At 37.3% G+C, this 19,308-nt stretch overlaps 1 protein-coding gene across 1 annotated transcript in view; it reads left to right on the top strand.

Moving 5' to 3' along the window:
• Positions 1-19,308, top strand: part of CIR1 (corepressor interacting with RBPJ, CIR1) — a 45,730-nt gene that overhangs the window by 7,480 nt on the left and 18,942 nt on the right. Inside the window, exons 3-7 of the mRNA XM_060106441.1 lie at positions 2,608-2,681; positions 3,728-3,738; positions 3,826-3,890; positions 4,258-4,306; positions 7,958-8,075. Of these exons, the coding sequence (XP_059962424.1) occupies positions 2,608-2,681; positions 3,728-3,738; positions 3,826-3,890; positions 4,258-4,306; positions 7,958-8,075 (317 nt within the window). The remainder of the gene's footprint in view (positions 1-2,607; positions 2,682-3,727; positions 3,739-3,825; positions 3,891-4,257; positions 4,307-7,957; positions 8,076-19,308) is intronic.

Below are 19,308 nucleotides of genomic sequence, written 5' to 3'. Positions count from 1 at the left end.
ATATCATAGTTTTTCCTTTTATTTTGTATACCTGTTGAGTTTTGCACAAAATGAAACTGATATTCCAGTTTTGATTTTGTTATTTTTGTTTCAGTATAAGTGAAATGCTTTTTCAGGGGTGGGAATATATAAAACAAAATCTGCCATTTTTAAGTGTGCAGTTCAGTGGCGTTAATTACATTCACAGTGTTGGTACCATTACCACTGTCTATTTCCAAAATTTTTTTCATTACCCCAAATAGAAACTCTATACCCATTAAACAATAACTCCATTCCCCCTCCCTTCAGCCCCTGATAAACACTATTCTTCTTTCTGTCTCTATGAATTTGCCTATTCTAGGTATACCATATAAGTGGAATTACACAATATTTGTCCTTTTGTGTCTGGCGTACTTCACTTAGTATAACATGTTCAAGATTCATCCATATTGTAGCATGTATCACAGCTTATTCCTTTTTATGGCCAAATAACATTCCATTGTATGTGTATACCACAGTTGGTCTACCCATTCATCCATCAGTGGACACTTGAATTGCTTCTACCATTTGGCTGTTTTGAATAATGTTGCTATAAACATTGGCATACACATATTGTTCAGCTCCCTATTTTCAGTTCCTTTGGGTATTACCTAGGAGTAGAATTGCTGGATCATCTGGTAATTCTGTGTTTGGCTGTTTAAGAACCACCGAACAGTTTTCCATAGGGGCTGTGCCATTTTACATTCCCACCAGCAATGCAGTTTTTCCACATCCTTACCAACATTTGTTATTTTCCTTCTTTTTTTTTTTTTTTGATAATAGGCATCCTAATGAGTACAACATGATATCTCATGGTTTTAATTTACATTTCCCTAATAACTAGTGATGTTGAGCTTTTCATGTGGTCCATTTTAATTTTTTAAATGGTGTTAATTTAATATAAGATACAATTTATACACTTTAAAGTATATGTTGGTTTTAAGTGTATTTATAGAGTTTGGAGCCATCACCATAACTCATTTCAGAACATTTTCATCATCCGAAAAAGAAATATTATACCCATTAGCAGTCACTCCCCATTCCCACACCCTGTGCCCCCTAATACCTCTCAGCTCTAAGCAACCACTAATTTATTTGTCTCTATAGATTCACCTATTCTGGAAATGTCATATAAATGGGATCATACAATATGTGGTCTTTTGCGATTGGCTTCTTTCATTTAATATAATTATTTAAAATTTAAAAATTAAAAAATTTTAAATGTATTTTAAAAAACATTTTTTTCATTGTTTTTGAAGTTCATCCATGTTGTAGCATGTGTCAGTAGTTCATTCCCTTTTATTGCTGAATAATATCCCACTGTATAGAGGTAGATCCTGTCATCCTTTTGCCCTCTTCTTCTTTTACAATTCTTTGTAAACACCAGTGGGAATAAGAAGTGAGGAACTATAATCATGTAGGAGATCCTTTGTGATAGCCTTTTCCAAATAAGAGGAAATTCTGTTCACTCTTTAGCCTTCTTCTTTATAATCAGTACTTTACTTGGATCTTATGAATTAAAACTTTAACTTGACCATTGATTCAATTTGTAGCAGAGCTTTTTTTCTAAAAAGCACAGCATATCTCTCTAAACAGAACCCAAACAGGGAACTTTTGGTGTTAAAACGGAAATGATAAAAAAGAAAATGAGGGGCTTCCCTGGTGGCGCAGTGGTTAAGAATCCGCCTGCCAATGCATGGGACACGGTTTCGAGCCCTGGTCTGGGAAGGTCCCACATGCCGCAGAGCAACTAAGCCCGTGCACCGCAAATACTGAGCCTGCACTCTAGAGCCGGCGAGCCACAACTGCTGAAGCCCATGCCCCTAGAGCCTGTGCTCCGCAACAAGAGAAGCCCCAGCAGTGAGAAGCCCGCGCACTGCAACGAAGAGTAGCCCCCACTCACTGCAACTGGAGAAAGCCCGCACGCAGCAGTGAAGACCCAATGCAGCCAAAATAAATAAACAAAATAAATTTATTTAAAAAAAGAAAGAAAATGATTTTTAAGATGCAGCAGTCCATCATAGTAATTAACCTGTTGTAGATTATCTTTAAACTATTCTCTCTTCATTGGCCTCGCTAAAGAATTTGATTCTCTTATTGCCTGTGGCTCTTTTAAGAATTAATTGGATTTGCCTTCCTAAAGAAATTCCAGAGAGACTTTTTTTTCTAGAACTGTTTGATTCCTCACAATTAAGGAAAAATGTTGGCACTATTTAACTTAATTGCAAATTTGTGTTGGCGTATAGAATTTCAAATTGTTCCTATTTCCACAGCATTTCAAAGTTTAAGAAAAGCATGTGAGGGGAAGCATGGCATTTTTTCCCTCATTTCAGTTGGGAGTGCCGGGATCTCTCAGGTAACGAGAAAGTCTCAGAATTTACAACTAGTTACTAAAGAGGCAGCACTGTTGGAATTTCCAGTCAGATATTTCAGATGTCACCTAATCAGTGGAGTAAACTTCCGGAACTTTATCTCTAATAAAAATATTTAATCCTAATTCCCTTAGGATTTAGGGGTATGGAGGGACAGTTTTTCTGTAATTTTTTCCTCCTACAACAAATTGCTAACTTTATGTCTTGTTTTATTTAGACTGCTTATGGGAGATGAACGTGTAAAGAATGGCCTTAATTTCATGTATGAGGCTCCACCAGGGGCTAAAAAAGGTACTCGGTCATTTCCTTTTTTTAAGTCTTTGATGTGTTTGCAACTAAAGATTGCGAATTATTATGACAGACATTGTTTAGAAGTTGCTCTTCATCTTTTAAAATTGCTATTATTTTTGCAAAATAATTTTTTAAAATACTGCAATCAATACAGTAGAAGAGGGCTTCCCTGGTGGCGCAGTGGTTGAGAGTCTGTCTGCCGATGCAGGGGACATGGGTGCGTGCCGTGGTCTGGGAAGATCCCACGTGCCGCGGAGCAGCTAGACCCGTGAGCCATGGCCACTGAGCCTGCGCGTCCAGAGCCTGTGCTCCGCAACAGGAGAGGCCACAACAGTGAGAGGCCTGCATACCGCAAACAAAACAAAACAAAACAAAAAAACAGTAGAATAAATACTAAAAATATTTGTCTAATCTAGTAATAATTTCATGACTTGTCCTTTGGGGAGGAAAATAATCTCAACATCACGAGAAGTACATTTATTCTTTTTTTTTTTTTTTTTTTTTTTTTTTTTTTTTTTTTTTTGCGGTATGTGGGCCTCCCACTGTTGTGGCCTCTCCCGTTGCGGAGCACAGGCTCCGGACGCGCAGGCCCAGCGGCCATGGCCCACGGGCCCAGCCGCTCCGCGGCACATGGGATCCTCCCAGACCGGGGCACGAACCCGCATCCCCTGCATCGGCAGGCGGACTCTCAACCACTGCGCCACCAGGGAGGCCCCATTTATTCTTTTATAATTTGTGTATTTAGTCCTTCTTACTGAGTATACTTGTAAATACAAAGCATAATATTCACTGTCAATGAAAACTATAAAAGTTTAAAGACTAGAAATAAATGTGCTTATTAAATACTATCTCTTATTCACTGTTTTTTATCCTTCAGTGATTTGAATTTTATCTTATGAAAGAAAAAAAGTCAAACTAATACATTCTTACAAGCTACAATTAAATACCATGATATCATAGTGTCGTATATGATAGCAGACTTTTATGTTGAAGTTTTTAACTTGACCTACCTTTTTTTCCTCCCATGTTTTTGATATGCAATCAAGAAAACAAAGAGGTAAAGTACTGTTTTCTATGTTTGGATTTATTTGCAACAGATTATAATTTTATGGAAAAATTGAAAGACTTTAATGAATGTTTTTAGAAAGAAGAAACAGAAGGAGAGACTGAATACAAATTTGAATGGCAAAAAGGGGCCCCACGAGAAAAGTAAGAGCTGGTTTTCTTTTAAGATAAAATGTGTATCATTAAATTTAGATAATATCCCATCTTATGTTGCCTTTTTATTCATTAGAGAAAGCAACTAATGTGAAAAGTTATTTTTAATGATTTGTCTTATGCAACTCATTTGCTTGATTATAGTCTTTAGTTCTATTTTAATTTTTTTCATTTTTTAAAATCACAGATCATCAGACTGGATACTTAATAATGAAGTGGTGTTTGGAAATACTAAATAGATTTTATGGTTCTATTTATTTACTGAAGTTGTACATTTCATAATTTACTCAGAACTATAAAACTATTTTTAGTTTAATTATTAATAATATTGAGTTTGTACATTTTCTCTCCTTAATAGATATGCCAAAGATGACATGAACATCAGAGATCAGCCCTTTGGTATTCAGGCAAGTGACACATATTTATACTGTAAGAATAAGTTTTTTTTATAAACACTTCTTTATACTGTTGTCCAAAAGGTATTTAAGCTGAAAAGGGGCTCTGTGGCTTCTATTTGTATCAGATAATAGAAGGACTAGGAGAGAAAATATTAAATGTACTAAACTGATAAAAGATAGGATTCAAAGTTTTGTAGTGAGGGTTATAATGATAATGGTCTCTGTGGTTTTCAAGGAATTTGGAGAATTAGCTCAAGGTCAAAAAAATATATAAAACTGTGTGGAACCAGAAAAAACTATCATCAGAAGGCCAGGTCCTTGTTATAAATAACATTTTTTTGAATACTGCCTTACTTATTCATTTACATATTACTGTTATATTGGCAGAGTTGAGTAGTTGCAACAGAGACCTTTGGCCCATAAACCCTATAATATTTGCTATCTGGCCCTTTACAGAAAAAGTATGCCAGCCCCTGGTTTAGGAAATTGAAACCTCAAAGGTTAATTTTTTTAAATGAGAGGATTTAACATTAAGCCATGACATCATTCTTTTTTGGTATTTTACCATATCTTTTTGGATGACATTGTTTTATTGCCACAAAGTAACACACAAAAAGAAATAGGAGGGACTTCCCTGGTGGTCCAGCGGTTAAGAATCCGCCTTCCATGCAAGGATTCTTCAATATACGCAAATCAATCAGTGTGATACACCATATTAACAAATTGAAGGAAAAAAACTATATGATAATCTCAATAGATTCAGAAAAGCGTTGACAAAATTCAACACCGATTTATGATAAAAACTCTCTACAAAGTAGGCATAGAGGGAACCTACCTCAACATAATAAAGGCCATATATGACAAACCCACAGCCAGGAACCCACATTGTTCTCAATGGTGAAAAACTGAAACCGTTTCCACTAAGATCAGGAACAAGACAAGGTTGCCCACTCTCACCACTGTTATTCAACATAGCTTTGGAAGTTTTAGCCACAGAAATCAGGGAAGAAAAATAAATAAAAGGAATCCAAATCGGAAAAGAAGTAAAACTGTCACTGTTTGCAGATGACATGATACTATACATAGAGTATCCTAAAGATGCTACCAGAAAACTACTAGAGCTAATCAGTGAATTCGATACAGTAGCAGGATACAAAATTAATGCACAGAAATCTGTGGCCTTCATATACACCAATGATGAAAAATCTGAAAGTGAAATTAAGAAAACACCCCCATTTACCATTGCAATAAAAAGAATAAAATACCTAGGAATAAACCTACCTAAGGAGACAAAAGACCTTTATGCAAAAGACTATAAGAGATTGATGAAAGAAATTAAAGATGATACAAACAGATGGAGAGATATACTATGTTCTTGGATTGAAAGAATCAACATTGTGAAAATGAGTATACTACCCAAGGCAATCTACAGATTCAGTGCAATCCCTATCAAACTACCAATGGTGTTTTTCACAGAACTAGAACAAAAAATTTCACAATTTGTATGGAAACACAAAGACCCCAAATAGCCAAAACAATCTTGAGAAAGAAAAATGGAGCTGGAGGAATCAGGCTTCCTGACTTCAGACTATATGACAAAGCTACAGTAATCAAGACAGTATGGTACTGGCACAAAAACAGAAATATAGATCAACGGAGCAGGATAGAAAGCCCAGATATAAACCCACGCACCTGTGGTCACCTTATCTTTGGTAAAGGAGACAAGAACATACAGTGGGGAAAAGACAACCTCTTCAATAAGTGGTGCTGTGAAAACTGGACTGCTCCATGTAAAAGAATGAAATTAGAGCACTTCCTAACACCATACACAAAAATATGCTCGAAATGGATTAAAGACCTAAATGTAAGGCTAGACACTATAAAACTCTTAGAGGAAAACATAGGCAGAACACTATGACATAAATCACAGCAAGATCCTTTTTGACCCACCTCCAAGAGAAATGGAAATAAACACAAAAATAAACAAATGGGACCTAATGAAACTTAAAAGCTTTTGCACAGCAAAGGAAACCATAAACAAGACAAAAAGACAACCCTCAGAATGGGAGAAAATATTTGCAAGTGAATTAACGGACAAAGGATTAAACTCCAAGATATATAAACAGCTCATGCAGCTCAATATCAAAAAAACAAACAACCCAATCCAAAAATGGGCAGAAGACCTAAACAGACATTTCTCCAAAGAAGATATACAGATTTCCATCAAACACATGAAAGAATGCTCAACATCATTAATCATTAGAGAAATGCAAATCAAAACCACAATGAATTATCACCTCACACCAGTCAGAATGGCCATCATCAAAAAATCTACAAACAATAAATGCTGGAGAGGGTGTGGAGAAAAGGGAACCCTCTTGCACTGTTGGTGGGAATGTAAATTGATACAGCCACTATGGAGAACAGTATGGAGGTTCCTTAAAAAACTACAAATAGAACTACCATATGACCCAGCAATCCCACTACGGGGCATATACCCTGAGAAAACCATAATTCAAAAAGAGTCATGTACCAAAATGTTCATTGCAGCTCTATTTACAATAGCCAGGACATGGAAGCAACCTAAGTGTCCATCAACAGATGAATGGACAAAGAAGATGTGGCACATGTATACAATGGAATATTACTCAGCCATAAAAAGAAACGAAATTGAGTTATTTGTAGTGAGGTGGCTGGACCTAGAGTTTGTCATACAGAGTGAAGTAAGGCAGAAAGAGAAAAACAAATACCGTATGCTAACACATATATATGGAATCTAAAAAAAAAATGGTTCTGGTGAATCTGGGGCAGGACAGGAGTAAAGACACAGGCGTAGAGAATTGACTTGAGGACATGGGGAGGAGGAAGGGTAAACTGGGACGAAGTGAGAGAGTGGCATTGACATATATATACTACCAAATGTAAAACAGATAGCTAGTGGGAAGCAGCTACATAGCACAGGGATGTCAGTTCGGTGCTTTGTGACCACCTAGAGGGGTGGGATAGGGAGGGTGGGAGGGAGACGCAAGAGGGAGGGGATATGGGGATATATGTATACATATAGCTGGTTGACCTTGTTATACAGCAGAAACTAACACAACATTGTAAAGCAATTATACTCCAGTAAAGATGTTAAAAAAAAAAAAAGAATCCACCTTCCAATGCAGGGGACACGGGTTCGATCCCTGGTTGGGGAACTAAGATCCCACGTGCTGCAGGGCAAGTAAGCCCATGCACTCTAGAGCCCGCGTGCCACAACTAGAGAGCCCACACGCCACAACTACTGAGCCCGTGCACCACAACTGGAGAGAAGCCCGCATGCTGCAAAGAAGGGCCTGCGCACTGCAATGAAAGATCCTGCCTGCTGCAAGGGAGATCCCATGTGCTGCAACTAAGACATGATGCAGCCAAATAAATAAATAAATAAATATTTTTAGAAAAAAGAAACAGGATTCAGCTTGGCTTTTAGGCATAATTTATGATAAAAGATTTTAGTGTTTGAATTACATTACCAAATATAGTTGTAGAGTCTCTTTCCCTGGAGATCTTTTAAAAACAAGACTAATTTAACTTAAACTCTGCTAAGGAGTGGGGAGTTGAACATTGGTTAGATTATTAGTATTTTAGTAACCAAAATAATTAACGTTTACTATTTCTCAGGTTCGAAATGTGAGGTGCATTAAATGTCACAAGTGGGGTCATGTCAATACAGATCGAGAATGTCCTTTGTTTGGTCTTTCTGGAATTAATGCAAGTTCAGTTCCCACTGATGGCTCAGGTAGGCACTGGACATAATTTATTTGTTTGTTTTAGAATTTATAAGAGGGCAAACAAGGGAAGCTAAAATAACTTTTTTTTTTTGTCTCTCTGGGTATTGGTTTGATTTGGTTTGGTTTGGTTTTTGGGGGTTAGGTTACATACCCAAAATATGATGGTCAACAGGAAACTCTGATCATATGTTTTGAATTTGAAATGCTGTATATTAGAATTTAATTTTTTTAGCCAAGGGCCCTGTGAAATTGATTTTAAAAGTAACAGATGTATTAAACATAGTTTATCAGGTTGGTAACCTAAAAATAGAAGGAAGAAATGGCTATTTCTCATATTCATGTCCTTCCGAGTTGTAGAACTGGGCTGGACAAAAGCCTCAACAATTGCACTTTTTGTTTCCGAGATAAAATCAAAATTGAGTTTTTAAAGATGTTAGATATATTAAAATTAATTTTTACTTGAAAGTTATTTACCTTCCTGCATGTTATTGTCTACTTAAGAAAAATTGGTCTAATTTGGTTTGGATCATTTGGGTTCTTTTTATAAAAAGATACTAAAACTGAGAAGTTTTAACTTAAATTTATCGGTGCCTTGTTAGTATGTTGTTGAGACAGCCACGCTAATCCAACAGTAACTCATAGTGAATCGTAATAGCAATAACCTGCTTAACCCTGTAACCTTAAGTCATTTCACCTTTATGAGTTTCAGTTCATTTTAAAATAAGGATGATAATATAACTCGAGATTTTCGGAATTTTTTAAACAGCTATAGAACCTTTTTAAAATTTTTAAAAATAAATCCTACACGTAATCCCAGTGTATAGAACATATAAAGGCAGAGCTGCTATATTGAAGCAAATGTTCTGGGCGTGAAGCCCCAACCTCTCAGCTAATCTAGGCCTGTGATGCACCTCTTTAGGCTCCCTGAGGCTTCCACTGCCACTTCTGAGCCCAGGGTTCACCCTCAATCAGCATATGACCTTCAGCCCTCTTCTACAGCTAGACATTGGGCTTTCTTCCAGCAAGCCAGATACAGGCTATAGGATTCAAGATGACAGTTCTCATATTAGGAGTTTAGGAATTTGATCCATTATCAGGTTTGACACTGTCTCATTAATGGTGTTACGAATGTCAGGATGGCTAGAGGAAGTACAGACAGAATATTGCAACTGATTTTTTAAAAATCCTTATTGCTCTTTAAACAAGTTTAAAAAACCACATCTTAAGTAAAGGGAAAACTGCTCAGTAGTGAGAAAATAGCCATACAGACCTTGGTCTGGCAATCTCTGACAAAAGAACATCCCGTTGATGCCAAAGTGCAGGTACTCTTAAAACCCACATACTATGCTCCCTCTCCCCTGCCCTCACTCAACTGATGAAAGACGGGAGAGAAGCTCCCAAAGAAATAAAGCCCCAAAGAAAATGAGGGCGAAGTAGGATGAAGAACCCATTGGCACAAATATCTCTGACCACTTATTTTGGTAGTCACGGGGATCTGTTGTTGTGTTTGAAAGGTATATTCTGTTTGCTGGAAGGGGTTGCATCTTTCTTCATTCTTTCGCCATCCTTGTGGTGCTGTTCCAGCTACCTGACCCCTGTGTTGGCTAGGGGTAGGCAGTGGCAGTTGCTGTCTTTGTTCCTCAGCCTTGTCTTACTTTGATTCTGCTTGGAGAGAATGAGTAGGATAGACTCCAGGATACTAGGAGACTAGGATGTAGACTGTAGACTAGGATAGCCCTTTATTTAGTAACTAACAGACCTGCTTTCTCATGAATCTGTATTAGAAAGTCTACTAACAGCAACAAAAAGAACGAGTGCTAAAGGTTTAAAAGAAAAACACATCCAGTGTTGGAGCAAGTATGATGAAATGAACATTTTAATCCACTATTGATAAATTGGAGCAGCCTTTCTCGAGAGTTATTTGATGATATGTATCAAAAGTCTTAAGAACATGCATATCGTTTTACTGGAAATTCAATGTCCAGGAATTTATAGTAAGAAAGTGATAGGGTAGATGCTCAAAGGTTAATAGTAGTAAAGATTAGAAATAACCCTAAATGTCTGTCAGTAAGGTGTTGGTAAAATAAACTCACTCATTTATTCAACAACCACGTATGGAGTGCTTACTCTGTGCCAGCTATTTTTCTAGGCTCTCAGAACATAGTAGCAAGACAGAAGAGGTTCTTACTTTCATTCTATTGGGAATGACACAAAATAAACTAATAAGAAAGTACTAGGTATTTATAAATTCTGTGGTTAAAATTACATTGGATACTGTGATAAGAGCTAAATGGGGAATAACTAGATGAGGTGGTCAGGAAAGGCCCCTCTGAGGAAGTGATGTTAGGCTGAGACCTAGATGACAGAAAAATGCAACCATGCAGGATCTGGGAGAAGAGCATTTGGTATCTCAGGCAGAAGGAACAACCTTCCACACAGAAGGAACCGTAAGTTCAGACTGTGGAGGTGTGGAGGTACATAGATGCCTGATTTGGAACCCCTGCTCTCTACTTAGTAGCCATGTGACTTTAAGCAAGCTGCTTAACTGCTCTGTGCCTCAGTTTGCAGTGTCTGTAAAATAGGTATTATACTAGTACCTACCTCATAAGGTTGTTAAGAAAACTAAATGAGTTGATACACGTGTAGTGCTTAGAATAGCACCGGGCACATACACTTTATTGATGTATTTTTTTACATATATAAGTTTATTTTATTTATTTATTTTTGGCTGCATTGGGTCTTCGTTGCTGCACATGGGCTTTCTCTAGTTGCAGCAAGTGGGGGCTACTCTTTGTTGCAGTGTGCGGGCTTCTCATTGCAGTGGCTTCTCTTGTTGCAGAGCATGGGCTCTAGGTGCGCGGGCTTCAGTAGTTGTGGCTTGCGGGCTCTAGAGCACAGGCTCAGTAGTTGTGGCACATGGGCTTAGTTGCTCTATGGCATGTAGGATCTTCCTGGACCAGGGACTGAACCTGTGCCCCCTGCATTGGCAGGCGGATTCTTAACCACTGCGCCACCAGGGAAGCCTTATTGGTGTATTTTTTAAAAATTAATTATGGGGACTTCCTTGGCGGTCCAGTGGTTAAGACTCCACGCTTCCACTGCAGGGGGCATAGGTTTAATCCCTGGTTGGGGAACTAAGATTCTGCATGATGTGCAGCGTGGCCAAAAATTTTTTTTTAATTTTTAAAATAAATTAATTACGGAATTAATTGGAATACCAATATAGCCAAAATGGAATACCATATAGCCATTAGATATAGATATATGAATCAAGCTATTGATCTATGTTGACACATGAGGGTATACCAGGATATATCAAGTAAAAAAAAAATTAAGAAGCAGTATTTTAAGTTTCTTAAATCCTGTGTCTTACTTTTCTAAGAATACCTCAAAGCACTGAACTCTATGATAAGATTATGGTAAAAATAGATCAGTAACTTTCACCATCTGTGATACCACATAAGATGATGAAAGTTACTGAGCTATTTCTGATGCACTGTCAGCGTTGAGAACCATCAGCTTCAGCTGTATGTAAGAACAATGGAAGATTTGGGAAACAGGACCTTGTTTGTTTGTTTAAATTATGTTTTACTAATATTACACAGTCATAAATTTATCCTACAGAAATAATCATCGATACATCCCAAGATTTTTGTCATAAAGCATTGTGTATAATAGTAAGACAGGTAGAGAACCTAAATACCTAATAAAAGGATGTAAGTAAATAATTATGGGATATTGCCACAGGGGAATTACTATACTATGCAACCATTAAAAATGATAGGAAGATTTCTTAATGAATGGATGTTGTTTACAACATTTGGTCAAATAAAAAAACATTATAAAACAAGGTAATTACATGGATTCCATTCATGTTTCTCTTTATATCTTTAGGTAGACATATAGAGAGATACTTTTAGAAAAATAAAAATGCCTGGAAGGAGATACACTAAAATATTAACAGTGGTTATACATTTATAGTTTTTAAAGGAATATTAGAGGAATTATACATAGAAATAAATTATTTAAAATGGTTTTGCTCACTTAACACCGTTTAAAGTTTGACCTGAATTTAGCAATACCACTTAACTAACATTATTAGAAACTCCTAAAGGTTTCTCAAAACCAAATCAAAAATACTCTACTGTATCAAATAGGAAAGCAAATAATGATGTTATATTCCAAATTTGAATGCAATGAAAAATAAACTGGCCAATTTCCTAATCCACTTGCTGATTCAAGCTAAAAACTTTTCATTAAAAAAAAATCACCTATTGAATAATGTCTCACCAGTGAATAGAGATTATTTTTGCAATAAGGCAATTTCAGTGGATATGGTTATCATGGGATAATCACACCCCTGGGGTACAGCCTTGTGCCTGTAATCTCCCAGGAGTGTAATTATTTCATGATAACTGCACCCCCGGTGTTACATTATTTCTATTATGAAATTCTTAGTTTAGTATATAAAGTAACTTACTTTGATCACTGGAAACTGCAAGGTGCTGTTAGAACGTTCCAGCTGTGAGGTTTACAGAGACCAGCTATAAGATTTACTTCTCCTTTACAAAGTTAAATTAGGCAATCAAAATGCTTCTTTTGGCTAAGCTGGTTTAGAATATCTTTTTTACTGATAAGATCATCTTAACTTTATAAGTTTTTGTCCACTCTAGATACATCAAAATTATATATAAAATTTATAAGCTTCAGTGGTGACTGAATTTTTATAAAATATTTTTATATTACAACATAACTAAATGCCTGGCCCACCAGCCTTTTGTTTATACTCTGTAGCCCTTACTCTTTTGTTGTTGTTGTTGTTGTTGTTGATGTTCTCTATTGTATTTTATTCTCTATTTCATAAATTTTGACCCCAATATCTATTGTTCCTTTCTTTCTTTTTGCTTTGGTTTTAGTTTGCTTATTAAGGTTAAGATTAGGTTATTGGTTTTGGTTTTTTTTAATAAATTTATTTATTTTATTCATTTATCCTTGGCTGCGTTGGGTCCTCACTGCTGTGCACGGGCCTTCTCCAATTGCGGTGAGTGGGGGCTACTCTTTGTTGTGGTGCGCAGGCTTCTCATCGTGGTGGCCTCTCCCGCTGTGGAGTACGGGCTCTAGGCGCGTGGGCTTCAGTAGTTGCAGCACACGGGCTCTAGTTGCGGCTTGCAGGCTCCAGGGCGCAGGCTCAGCAGTTGTGGCGCACAGGCTTAGCTGCTCCGTGGCATGTGGGATCCTCCCAGACCAGGGCTCGAACCCGTGTCCCCTGCATTGGCAGGCAGATTCTCAACCACTGCACCACCAGGGAAGCCCAGCCCTTACTCTTATCATTGCCTCTTACCTTCTGTTACTTACTCATGTTTTTAATGTATATTGAAATTAAACATCATTTTTGAAATCCACAGTGGGGGTTTTCAACAAAGCAAGTGGGTTGTTTTTTGTTTGGCTTTAGTAGATTTAATGGTCACATATATCTGTATGTCTACTACTTAGTCTTTTTGTTTGTTTTGTTTCAGTCTTATTTGTGTTTTTTCTTAATAGATTTTTTCTTAAGAGCAGTTTTAGGTTCATAACAAAACTGAGAGAAAAGCACAGAGAGTTCCCATATACCACCTGCCTCCACAAATACATAGCCTCCCCCATTATCAGCATCACCCATCAGAGTGGTACATTTGTTATAGTTGATTAACCTACACTGACACACCATTATCACCCGAAGTCCATAGTTTACCTTAGGGTTCACCCTTGGTGTTGTATATTCCATGGGTTTGGACAAATGTATAATGGCATGTATCCACCATTATAGTATCATACAGAGTAGTTTCACTGCCCTAAAAAATCATCTGTGCTTGGAGTATCCATCCCTCCCTCCCCTCTAACCCCTAACAACCACTGATCTTTTTACTGTCTCCATAGTGTCACCTTTTCCTGAAGGTCATACAGTTGGAATCTATAGTATGTGGCCTTTTCAGATTGGCTTCTTTCACTTAGTAATATGCATTTAAGGTTCCTCCATGTCTCTTCATGGCTTGATAGTGTTTATTTGTTTTTAGTGCTGAATAATAGCACGTTGTCTGGATGTACATTATTGATCCATTCACCTGCTGAAGGACATCTTGGTTGCTTCCATGTTTTGGCAGTTATGAATAAAGCTGCTATAAACATCTATGTGCAGGTTTTTGGAATGTGATTGCTGGATCATGTGGTAAGAGTATATTTAGTTTTATAAGAAACTGCCAAACTGATCCAAGGTAGTTGCACCATTTTACATTCCCACCAACAATGAATGGGAGTTCCTGTCACCCCACAGCCTCACCAGCATTTGGCATTGTCCGTGTTAGGAAGTTTGGTCATTCTAGTAGGTATGTAGTGGTATCTCATTGTTCTATTTTTCATTTCCCTGATGACATGTTATGCAGCACATCTATTCATATGCTTATTTGCCATCTGTATATCTTCTTGGAGAGGTATCTGTTAGGCCTTTGGCCCATTTTTTTAAACTGGGTTATTTGCTTTCTTATTGTTGAGCTTTAAGAATTCTTTATATATTTGTGGTATCAGTCCTTTATCAGATATGTCTTCTGCAAACATTTTCTCCAAGTCTGTGGCTTGTCTTTTCATTTCCTTGAGCAAGTGTTTTTAATAGCTTTATTGAGTTATAATTTACATACAATACAGTTCACCCATTTGTAGTATACAATTCAATGGCTTTGAATTTGTATATTCACAGAGTTGTAGATCCATTACCACAGTCAATTTTAGAACATTTTCATTTCCTCAAAATGAAACCCCACGCCCCTCAGTTCTTATCCCCAGTCCCCCGTCTCCCCCAGTCCTAGGCAGCCACTAACCTACTTTCTGCTTTTTTTGTTTTGTTTTTTTTTTTTTTTGATTGCCTATTCTGGACATTTCATATAAATGGAATCATACAATATGTAGAAAAGAAAAATTTCACACTTTAACACAAAATTTCATTGCCTCTCCCTACCCCAAACACGTAGCTTCAGTGTCCTCTCTCCACGGGTCTGGACATGTCATCTTCCTTACCTACTGATGTACACCAATATGCACAGAGTATTGTTAACGAGGGAAACTCATCCAGGCGGCCCAGAGTTTTTATTAGGGTTTAATTACGTGGGCATGATTCATTGAATCATTGGCCATGTGGTTGAACTCAATCTCTCGTCCCTCTCTATTCCCCCAGAGGTCAGGCTGATATGTGGCTCAAAGCTTCAACTCTTTAATCACATGGTTAGCCTTTCTGGTGTGGCCAGCCCCATCCTGAGTCATCTCCTTGGCAAAACCTATCTAGGGGCTCACCATGAATAACAAAGACACTCCTATCACTCAAGAAAACTCTGAGATTTAGAGGCTCCCTTCCATGAATTGGGAGCAGAGTTCTTTATTATACAGCAGTTATATTTTCATTTTCATTTAGTTCAAAATATTAAGTTTCTCTTGAGACTTCTTCTATCTGAGTGTTATTTAGAAGTGTGTTTATTTAATCTCCAAATATTTGGGGATTTTCTGGCTATCATTCTGTCATTCGTTTCTAGTTTAATTCCATTTTGGTCTGAGAGCATTCTTTGTATGATTTCTGTTCTTTTAGTATTAAGGTATATGCTAAGGTTATGGCTCAGCATGTGGTCTTGGTGACTGTTCCATATGACAGGGGTCCCCAACCCCTGGGCCGCGGACCAGTACCGATCCGCGGCCTGTTAGGAACTGGGCCACACGGCAGGAGGTGAGCAGTGGGTGAGCAAACGAAGCTTCATCTACCGCTCCTCATCACTCCCCATCACTCGCATTACCGCCTGAACCATCCCATCCCACCCCCCACCCCCTGTCTGTGTTAAAATTGTCCCTGGTGTCAGAAAGGTTGGGGACTGCTGCCATATGAGCTTAATGTGTATTCTTCTGTTGTTGGATGAAGTACTCAATAAATAACAACTAGATCTGGTTGATAGATGGTGCCGTTCAACTATATCCTGCTGATTTTCTGCCTGCTGGATCTGTCCATTTCTGATAGAGAAGCACTGAAGTCTCCAACTGTAGTTGGGGATTTGTCTATTTCTAAAAACACTTCTGTTAGTTTTGGCTTCACATATTTTAATGCTGTGTTATTAAGCGCATATACATTTGGGATTGTTATGTCTTGGAGAATGAGCCCCTTTTTCATTATGTAATTGTCTTTCTTTATCCTTGATAAATTTCCTTGGTCTGAAATCTGCTTTATCTGAAAATAGTGTAATACTCCAGCTTTATTTTATTAGTGTTAGCATGGTATATCTTTCTCCATATCTTTACTTTTAATCTCTCTGTGTGTGTCTTTATATTTAACTCAGGTTTCTGTAGACAACACAGAGTCGGATCTTTTTTTATCTGTTATTGACATAATTGGATTAAAATCTGCCATATTTATAATTGTTTTCTATTTGTTGCCCTTGTTCTTTGTTTTTGTCTTCCACTCTCTGCTTTCTCTGGTTTTAATTGAGTATTTTATGTGATTCCATTTTCTCTCCTCTCTTAGCATATCAATTATGCTTAATTTTAAAAAAATTTTAGTTGTTGCCCTAGAATTTGCAATATACATTTACAGCTAATCTAAATCCATTTACAAATAACACTGTACCACTTCATGAGTAATGCCAGTACCTTATAACAGAGTAAACCAATTTCTGTTATATAACACAATTCCTTTCTCCTGTCTCTTATAACATTACTGTCATATATTTCATTTATCCATAAGTTATAAGGCATCCAGTTTATTCTTGCTGTTATTATTTTGAATAATATGTTATCTGTTAGATCAGTTAAAAATAAAAAACATAAAATATTGTATCTTTTATTTCTTCTCAAATGCTCTTCCTTTCTTTATGTAGATCTAAGTTTCTGATCTATGTCATTTCCTTCTTTCTGAATAAATTCTTTTCAATATTTCTTGAAAGGCAGGTCTACTAGTAACATGTTCCTCAATTTTTGTTTGCCTGAGAAAATATTTCTTCTTCACTTTTGAAGGATAATTTTACTGGATACTGGATAATTTCTATGTTGGTAGGTTTTTCCTTTCAACTTTTAAATATTTCATTCCACTCTCCTCTTGCTTGCATGGTTTCTTAAGAGAAGTCTCATGATTCTCATCCTTGTTCCTCTCTCGGTAAGGTATTTTTCCCCCCTCTGACATCTTTCAAGATTTTCTCTTCATCTTTGATTTTCTGCAGTTTGAATATCATATACCTAGGTACAGATTTTTGGTATTTATCCTGCTCCATGTTCTCTGAGCTTCCTGGATTTGTGGTTTGGTGTCTATCATTAGTCTTGAGAAATCTCAGCCATTATTATTTCAAATATTTTTTTCTATTCTTTTCTGTCTTCTCTCTTTCCCTTCTGGTATTCCTGTTGTACATATGTTACACCTTTTGTAATTGTCCTAAAGTTTTTGGATATTCTGGGTTCCCTTTTTTTTTTTTTTTTAATTTTCTGTTCAGTTTGAGAAGTTTCTATTGACCTATATTAAAGCTTACTGATTCTTTCCTCAGTTATGCCTAGTCTACTGATGACCTCATCAAAAACATTCTTCATTTCTATTAGTGTTTTTTATTTCTATCATGTCCATTAGATTCTCAGAGTTTCCACCTCTCTGCCTACAGTACCTATCTGTTTTGCATGTTGTCCACTTTTTCCATTAGAGCCCTTAGCATATGAAGCTTAGTTATTTTAGATTCCCAATCTGATAATTCCAGAATCTTCATTATAGCTGAGCTTGATTCTGATGCTTGCTTTGTCTTTCCAGACTGTGGTTTTTGCCTCTTAGCATACTTGTAATTTTTTGTTGAAAGCCAGACATGGTGTATCAGGTAGACAGAACTGAGATAAATAGGCCTTTAGTGTGAGGTTTTATGTTTATCTGGCTAGGAGTTAGGTTGTATTTACTCTTTGCTATAGCTGTAGATTTTAGAGGATAAATATCCTCTGGTGTCATTATTTTGGTCTCCTCTGTTATCTTTGGGTTTCCCTACAGACTCTGTTAATAGAGGCTGAGCCTGGCTTCAGTTGTAATCTTCTGTTATTTTACAGGAGCCCTACTGTTGTAGTGGTAAGATATGAGGGGAGGGGAAGCATTCTATAATCCTATGACTAGGTTTCAGTTTTTTAGTGAGCTTCTGCCCCTGGGCTGTAACCTTCACAAGTGTTTCTCCGCACTTTTTCCCCCAACTTCTCAGCTTTTTTTCTTCACCCACATAGGTTAGGCTCTGGTGAAATAGCTTCCTTTGAGGGTAAGCATTTGTTCAGGACAACAAAATGCTCTGGGCGTATTTCAAGATGATTACTTTTCCCTTCCCACTGTTGGAAGTACAAGGGGATTGTTATTTGATGTTCACAGTGAGAACCTGGTGGGACTTCTGGAAGTAAAACTCACAGAAGTGTTGGGGCCCCTTTAAGGTTGATCCCCCAGGAGTTTTCATCTCTCAAGCTAGTCCTTGCTCAGTCTCCAAGAATAGTCAGTTATCCTTTAAGTATTTCTACCAATTGCTGGCTCTGTTGGTTTCTGGTCTCGGTAAACTGAGTCTCTGTATCACCTGTCTCTCCCATTTGGGGGCAGTGATTTGCTCTGTGACCTCAATTCTCCGATAAATCTATAAGATTTATTGATTTTCAGTTTTTTCAGCTTTTTACTTGTTGTGAGAATGGGAGGAATTTCAGGCTCTTCATATATTGTACTGAAGCCTAAAAGTTGTAAAAGCAACATAAAAGTGAAGAAACATTGATTCAAAATTTGTTAACATAAGATTCATATTGTACTAATTATTTAACTTTTGTTTTTTTAGGTTTAAGTTGCTATATATTTAAAGTTACTTTGCCATTTTTTAAATGATTTTTTTAAATTTATTTATTATTTATTTTTGGCTGCGTTGGGTCTTTGTTGCTGTGCTTGGACTTTCTCTAGTTGCGGCGAGCAGGGGCTACTCTTCGTTGCGGTGTGTGAGCTTCTCATTGTGGTGGCTTCTCGTTGCAGAGCACGGGCTCTAGGCACATGGGCTTCAGTAGTTGTGGCACATGGGCTCAGTAGTTGTGGCTCGCGGGCTCTAGAGCACGGGCTCAGTAGTTGTGGTGCATGGGCTTAGTTGCTCTGTGGCATGTGGGATCTTCCCAGACCAGGGCACGAACCTGTGTCCCCTGCATTGGCAGGAGGATTCTTAACCACTGTGCCACCAGGGAAGTCCCTGCCATTATTATTAT

The sequence above is a fragment of the Mesoplodon densirostris genome, chromosome 8 (genome assembly GCF_025265405.1).
Source record: "Mesoplodon densirostris isolate mMesDen1 chromosome 8, mMesDen1 primary haplotype, whole genome shotgun sequence".
NCBI classification, from domain to species: domain Eukaryota; kingdom Metazoa; phylum Chordata; class Mammalia; order Artiodactyla; family Ziphiidae; genus Mesoplodon; species Mesoplodon densirostris.
This window is presented reverse-complemented; position numbering and strand designations above follow the sequence as displayed.